The sequence below is a fragment of the Trachymyrmex septentrionalis genome, unplaced genomic scaffold (genome assembly GCF_001594115.1).
Source record: "Trachymyrmex septentrionalis isolate Tsep2-gDNA-1 unplaced genomic scaffold, Tsep1.0 scaffold83, whole genome shotgun sequence".
NCBI classification, from domain to species: domain Eukaryota; kingdom Metazoa; phylum Arthropoda; class Insecta; order Hymenoptera; family Formicidae; genus Trachymyrmex; species Trachymyrmex septentrionalis.
In genome coordinates, this window is record NW_017306018.1 from 220,656 (window position 1) to 229,159 (window position 8,504).

General features: G+C 28.6%; 1 protein-coding gene across 1 annotated transcript in view; it reads right to left on the reverse strand.

The window, feature by feature from the left end:
• Positions 1-8,504, reverse strand: part of LOC108754918 — a 58,938-nt gene that overhangs the window by 32,813 nt on the left and 17,621 nt on the right. Inside the window, exons 6-7 of the mRNA XM_018497585.1 lie at positions 5,424-5,561; positions 1,149-1,354 (exon numbers count right to left, since the gene is read on the reverse strand). Coding sequence (XP_018353087.1) covers positions 1,149-1,354; positions 5,424-5,561 — 344 coding nt within the window. The remainder of the gene's footprint in view (positions 1-1,148; positions 1,355-5,423; positions 5,562-8,504) is intronic.

Here is an 8,504-nt window from a genome sequence, read left to right on the forward strand (position 1 = left end):
TAAATAATAAAACTATAATAAAAATTTTATTATAGTGTTTTGAAAGCTGTCAAGATGAGCTACAAGAATATGTAATGGAAAATGGAAGTTTTTATTTTAAAAAATCTATTTGACTTTAATGATGTTAAATCAGTAAATACATTTTTTTAAATCTTATAACTTTTGTCGAAGACATTTTTCTAAAAAAATACACTTTCCGAGATATTAGACTGTTTTCAGATTTTTGCTAGGTATATATTTAATTGCTCATTACTCGGCTTCCGAAGTTAATTAGCAGGAACGGCTTTGCAGATGTGTTCACTTGGTAGGTTCCTCTAACATCACTGCAAATGCTGTTTGATCAAAATCAGTGATGAACAGAACGCAGCCTTTCCTTGTAAGGCTTCAATTTATTAATCTAATTTCTTGAAATGATCAACAATGATAAGTTAGAAAATTACAAAAATCTATTAGATCAAAATTAATATAATAGATCATATTTTGTTACTTAAATATTTTATATTCATTAGTTGTAAATAACAACAAATAAATATATTCTTTATGCGTAGCAAATAAGTAATAATGCAAAAAGAATTTATTACAAAATGCCGTTTAATGAAAAATGAAATACCGTCACATTGTTCTTTATGCTGATAGAATTGTGTGAGATAAACATTTGTGAAGATCGATCGAACATTGGAACAGTATATTATCAGTCTACATTAATTAACATTCCAATACCAGATAGTGTGCAGCTTGCGATTATTTTTATTTAATCCGGATGATTCAATATCGATTTCGAGATTACCGCGTTTTCAAATGACTTGAAGTGTACCTGCTATTTCCAAAGTAGGTTAACTGTTTTAAGGAATAATAGTTATTTTTTTTGGTAGCAGTTTTTATTTTAGCCTCAAAAAAGTAGACCAATAATATTGTATTGCTTTATTGTCTTTTATATATTTTATCGTACTTTTATAAGATGAAATTTAAAAATAACTTTGAACATATTTCTTACAACATATATACCTATTATTTCCTATAATTTTTTTTCTCTCTGTATCAGTTGTCTATCAAAAAACAATGAATCGCAAAGCCTAACTTTCCTAATCTAAATTGTTGTTACCGAGCCCTCAACGCGAGTAATGAATGTCCCAGAATTTTCCGCTTACCTACGCAAGGGTTCACCCAGAGAAGCCGCTGCCAACCCAGACAGCCATATAACTGGTTAAGTTCGGTGCCCTTACAAGCGCAATTAGTATGAAGTTCAGTACCCAGAATGCCCAGCATCGCTTTTCTGCACTCGGAGGTTGGTCCGGCGCATTTCTTCGTCATGCTGTCGACCGCGCAACTCTGTTCGTAATACTCTAGTCTAAGTCTAGAAAAATAAAGATACCAATTACATAGAATAGATGATCAATTAAGTTTGGAGTGGCTCTTATAAAGGAAATAAAATAAAAAATTCTTGAAATATTATATAGTTCATTTTGAAAGGTAAATCAAAATAAACTGCATAATATTTCAAAAAATTTTTATTCTATTTTTTTTATAAGAGCTGCCAAAAAAAATTTTTTTAATTATGACAAAATTGGCATGTTGAAAGCTGTAATGATTTCTCGTAAGTGGCGCAAAAATTGTTTATTAATATATGCATAGTCAATTATATTTAGAAAATTATTATAGATACATATATTAATAGAATAACTACTATAATTTCAAATGTGGTATAATTTCTAAACAAAATAAGATTTGAATATAATTTTCAAGATTTAAATTTGATTTTTTTCTATTTAGTAGTACTTTTTAGTACTCTTTACACAATTGAGAATTATTAAACTTTAACATCAATTGGATTTAAACTTTATTTGTTCAAAATTGTACTTACGCTAATTTTTTTAAATATAATTATACATCAATGCGAATTACATATTAATGATAAATATTTTTGCACTAGTTACGCGTAATTATTGTTGCATTCGACATGCTAGTTTTATAATAATGTCAAAACATATATATTTATCCACATTAAAAAAAATTTAATTTACTAAATATCAAAAAAAGCAGATAGTAATATTCATTTCACTAATTTCTTCTAACAGTAAACAAAATGGAAAGACAGATGTTCGTATATTAATTAAACATGGACTTTCTATTGAAATATCAATAATCATCTGTAAATATAAATGACGGTCTACAAATTAAACATAAAATGGATTTAATTGATAAATTGATTGATTTTCGAGATAAATAATTACTTTAATTAAAAAGATATCCTAAAGTGTCTTTGGAATCAATAATTATAAGTGATGCTGTAACAATCATTGAATTGTATACCTGTATGACCATTATATAGTGATTAATACTAGATGATCAAAAGGACTAATATTGTAACAATGACCAATCGCGGATATTCTCATTGATCATAGAGATTGTTAGTGTGGCAAATAAATATACATATGATAAAACATGAACTTTGCTTCTACATAGAAGCGTTTCAATTACAGTATTTAATTTTTCAATTATAACATTTGGCTAATTATTTAAAATTAAAACGTGCATATTTTTACATAAAAAAATTATTATTTTGCAAAATTTCTTTATTTTTGTCTTTATGAATGATAAATTTTTCATTGTTTGACATTATATATATATATATTTTTATTCTATTTTGTTAAATATAGAGAAATATATTATACAATATAGAATAATGTTTAATATTTTAAATAATAAGTAGGAACGTATTGTTTATTTTAAAATAAATTTATTTATCCACATCCTATAAAATTTAATATCATAAATTTATTTTATTTTCTATATAATTAGATGTAGAAACATGCAAATTCAATTTCTAATCTGAATCGATTTCTCAATAAGATCATTGCGTAGATACTATTACACTACATTTGTATATTAAACGTAGAAATCAAATGTTTTTGATTTATATTTAAAATAAAGGTAATGACGGAGTCGTTAAATTAGTCAAACAAATGTCTAAATTCAAAAAACACTGAAGTTCATTAGCCAAGTTTTTAACACTGTTTGCATTGGATAAATAATAAACAGATAAACGTGCAATGGATGCGTAAAAGTTGTTACAACACACACACACACACACACACGCACACACACACACACACACACACACACACACACACAAATAATAAAAATTTTATTCTTTACATAACTTTTAATAAGTCGTTTAATTATAAAATATTACTATTATACATCTTACATATTACATTAAAAGTCAAAAAAATATATTAAATAAAAGTTCTAAATCAATAAAAAAGGTATTAATAGTTTGTATACTAATAGTAAAGTAGTTGAAATATTTAAAAATAAAAGAAACATTATATATATTAATAATTTTACCAATGATTTAATTAATCATGGTACTCAGAGCAATGTGTTGATTCTGTTAATTGCAAGTTCCGCGATTTGCTTGCAAACTGTTATTATAAAAATCAAAAGGCGCATTTAAGCAATCATTAAAAAAGTATTTAAATAAATGCTATAAAGACACTTCAAAGTGTACAAATGCATCTTGACTCACAAAGCGTCTGCGGCACGCAGCAATTAATCGTTTTTTCCGTCGCATATAGATACCTCTAAATAGCAAAATTAAAAATGGATTTGTTCATCCTCGGCGATAAATCAATTAAAGCGCTGAATCGGACCACGCATACGTACGTGCGTGCATGCACGCGTGTTTTAATTTAATCGATCAGCGACGCGCTTGCACACGTTCCATCGCTCACAATTGCACCTCCTTTTCGTCCATTTCAATTCCCCGTTACTCACGTTATTTTTTTTGAACGTATTTATTAACGAGAAGTGCATTTTACTTCCGCACATAATATTTCAATTTTTGTTATTGAGTTTGAAATTTTATCATTAAATAAGAGATGATATAACTACATAATTTGTGACATATTCAATAATGTTTATAAACGGTGAAAAATATACAATAAAAGCTTGCAAATAATTTCGATAATTTAAAAATTGATTAATTTTTTTGCTTTTTTTTATTAAAATAAAGTAAAAATAAAAAATCATACATTAATTTCAAATTTACATATATATATGTAAATTTAATAGTACTGTACAAAAAAAAAATTATTTTATATCATTGTATAGGTCCCTTTAAAAGTGACACAATTTAAAAAAATAAGTTTTTCAGAAAAGGGAATAACTGTTCTTAATTATTTCTTAACTTAATACATAATAATTACAGATAATTACACAAGTTTACAGTAAAATGATTAGAAGTAGTTTTTTAATTTAATTGTGAACCATATATAATATTAAAAAATGTGACTATATTTGTGATATGGTCTACTAGACTATAATTATGAATATAATTATAGTTTTACGAGTATAATTATAGTTTTACTTTTTTTTCTACATTAGAATGGAATATACTCATTTTTAATAAATTAACTCTTCATTACTTTGATCATAGTTTACATTCTGATCCATTGAGAGAATCAGCATATATTTTTATATGTAATTTTAACTCTATATTCTTCGTGTTAATTAATATTCGTATAATACTTTATATATAAGATTCAATTAATAACATTTCCACGCAATTTTATGCATGATAACTATCAATCAATATGCTAAATCGGAATGTATCTTCCATGGAAAGATAGTACTTTAAAAAATAAATTTTTTTGCACAAAGCGATGTCTCTCTACCATTGTCCTCATATTTTTTTGTAAGATTCTTCGAAACAAGCGAAAACTGTGCAATGGAAACGGGAACAAAATTGACACGTAAATAATAATGTCCAATTAGAACGACGCAATCTTATCTCGCTAAGTAAACCAGGGGACACCCGATTAAACACCGCAAACACGTCGTCCCTTATTTTTTCTCGCAGTTTTGCCGGAACTTTTTCAATTTTAAAGTTAAATCGCGATTCAACAAGATTTATACGCGCGCTAATGCAATATTTCCTTAGTCAAGAGGACGTCCGTCCAGAGTGCAGGACTATGAGGGATGAAATGTTCTTACCTTCTAGATTTGGCGACAATGTATATGAGTATCGCTTTAAATGAATCCGCTTATGCATTGAGAAAACTACTTTATCTTACAGAAGTTTCATATTCAACAGAATCTTTGTTAAGACAAAATTAGCAGTTATTAAAAACCTTGTTAAAAGCTTTTGTAATTGATTATATAGTTATGGTAAAATGATGATGTTGAAATGATTGTTTTATATCTATTAATATAAGGCTTATATCTATTAATATTAAGAATGTTTGTTCTTAAAACATGCACATGTGTACCTGTTTCGGTCAAATTTGCTACTCGTTTCCAGAGATTTTTTTTTCACATGTTTCGCTTAACATTTCTACATTTGCGCATGATCCGTTGTGTATGGATAGTTCATGTAAAAACATGCAAATTTTCAAAAACGTGAATATGACGCACTGCCTCACCTACAACTCCTGTTCTCTTTGCAAGTCTCGGCTAGACTATGACACGTTGGCATTTCGGCGCCGTCTATGCGTTGCGCGCAAGTTGGATGCATTTTCTCTTGCGCCACTATGCACTCGTCCTTTTTGTTGTCCGTTTTCCTGTAAAAAACATAGACGAGTATATAATAAGACTCAGGAAATTATTTAAAAAATTCTTTAAGCACACTTTTATTTATACAGAAGTAAACTCCAACAAAGTTATGACTGTAATATTCCAAAACAAGAAACAATTGGTGTTAAAAGAAAAATATCTTAACATAAAGTTTATACTACATGTATAGATAACAGACATTAAAATTTATTTCAGATTTATTTATCGAATAAAGCGAGCAGAATAACAAAACAAATATTAAAGTTATCATTATATTTAAAAAAAATGATTATTTTATATAACATTAATATATTATATTTTGAACGATAGCTTAATTAATTATACAACTTTAGCTTCAGCTGAAGAGCTAATCAGTTTTTTGTATTGCATTGAAATATACGATACAAGAATGAGAATAATAACAATTAATTTACGACTTTATTTTTTGATTAATTTTTTAATTAATGCAATCCAAGTATTATAGTACTTACAATTAATGTTTTACCGAGAAACGGCAAATTGAAGTGTTAATTATGGCATAATTGGCAAAAGATGAATGTGGCGCACATTTCTTGTTCTTTTAATCAAATACGTATTTTTTATTTATTTATTCAGATTTTTTTTCTATTTCCGTTCAGTTTTTATTTCAAAATACATAAAAAGAGGATTTTATGAAAAAGACTGCAACGAGGATTCGTGGGATAAGAATAAGATACGAAACGAAAACGGAAAGTTTCCGCATTGTGTCGCAACCAAAAGCTACTTAAAAGTTAAAGTAGGCTCGTTAAAAAATACGAGCTTTTCGCGCAAGAGGAATATTACGGTTGCTTCGAAAATTTCGTCGAAATTGTCATTGCGAGATTTCCACTCGCCTCTATTTGTCCAGCTTGATATTTTGGAAAAATTTGTACGTGCAATTTCTGCGAAATAATTTCTCTCAATTGTTATGAGCGTGAAGTAATTTTGCGAAAGAATGCAGTTATCGTAATATGAGATTAGACTAATACGAAACATGAGCTGTTTGAGCATTGCTAAATGTCTTTTGCTTTAAACAATAGTATAGTAGTCAACAATAGTAGTCAATAACTAAAATAAACTTTAATTTTAATGCATATGATCATTCTAAATGATATAAAATAAATACAAAAATTACTGGGTTATCTAATGCAAGACATAAATAAATTCTATCTATTAATTTGAAACGCCTTTGGAGAGAGTAAACACCTAGAAATTCATAAAAGGGATCTAAGATAGGACAAGTGTCCAACAATTACTATTCATACTACCATATTTTATTTTAGATATGTGGATGACATTTTGTTGGCTGCTCTTGAAAATAGATGAAAATATTTGAATGATATTCTAGATGTTTTGAATTTATTACAAGAACGTCTACAGTTTGCTATATATTAAAGCGAAAAATAATAATCAACTAAATTTTTAAATGTATTGTTGATAGGAGATATGGATACTATCATTTTTTATTTTTTATTCATAAAGCTACATTTTCGGAAAGATATTTGAACTACTCCAGCGAGGTTTGAATAGCCATGTTTCGTATTATTTTAATTTATTATTAATATAAGATTGAGTTGTATCCACAATGTGGTGCTGTAACGGATAAAGATCATAGCATTGGTTAATATTAAAAAAATAGTTTAATAATTACGAAAGTCCCGTCGTTCCCTCACATTCTCGAGATTAAGATCTTTGATTATTTTTACGCAAAATATACGAGTGTAAATTAACTCTTCCTCCTCGTGTTCTTCATCTACTAATTTTCTGTGATATCTACTAATCTTATTTTAAAAACAGTTTCTCAATCTTTAACTTTATTGCAACCGATTAAAAAATTTATTAGCATAATAGAAGATAAATTTGTGTTTTATTTAGAATTTTAAAAAATATAATAAAAATTACATTTAGCTTGCTAATGTTCTTACCTTTCAAAATTTTAATCTGTATACATTATGAAAGTTTTTTTTATACATAAAGAATATTAAAGAATGTTAAAGATCGTGTCTGCAGTAAGATATCGATGCATAGAAGAAATTGCGGCTTGTCATTACGTCAACTTAGTTTCTCATAATGCACCAAGAACAATTGGTTGCAATCATGCGTCCCTTCCATTCTTTATTCATCTCTGCAATTCTCTGCCGCATTGTGCGCATTATTACTTCCATCCGAGTTCAGCTGAATACATGACGCAGAGATCCATCGGGAACATGATCTGGCATTTCTGTCAGTTAAACGTGTTTGCGTTTTCTTTTTCGTTATATCGGTATGGTTCGGTTGCGCGTAACGCCGGATGCAATGTAACGGGCACTACTCGGCCATATGCGCGGGGCACGCATTGTTTTACGTAGCGATTCGAAGCTCCGGCTTCAATTGCCTGATATGCAGAATTTTGAAAAATTTTTCGCCGGCACGAACGTGTGCGAACGTAATTAGAATGCGAGTTAACAACGCGCGTCCTTCGATTAATTTCAAATTAATTTACGACGGCGCCGACAGTTGATTCGTCATCTCGCGCTTGCAGCTGCGCCACTACTGTTACAATAATCCGTTATTAATTCACGTTGCGTCGCGCATTGTGTCGCGGCATAGTCGCTTGCATAGCTTCTGCGTTAATATTTTAACGTGACTTTCTCACGACAATGTACAGCTAATTAAATATTCAACGTCGACAGAACGCAACCGAAAAGGGCAATCGTTCCAGTGTAGTTATGTCGATAAAAATCTTTCTGCTGAAAAGAATGCTCTTAGCGAGAGACACGAAGCATGCAATAAACTTTCAAAATGATAAAGTATACTTTACGATGATATGTGGTGGCCATAAAAAAGAAAAAAACGAAAAGCCCATGTAAGTCTATCTATAATATTAAATAAAAGTATATATATTAATATATATATATATATATATATAGTGTGTGTGTGTGTGTGTGTGTGTA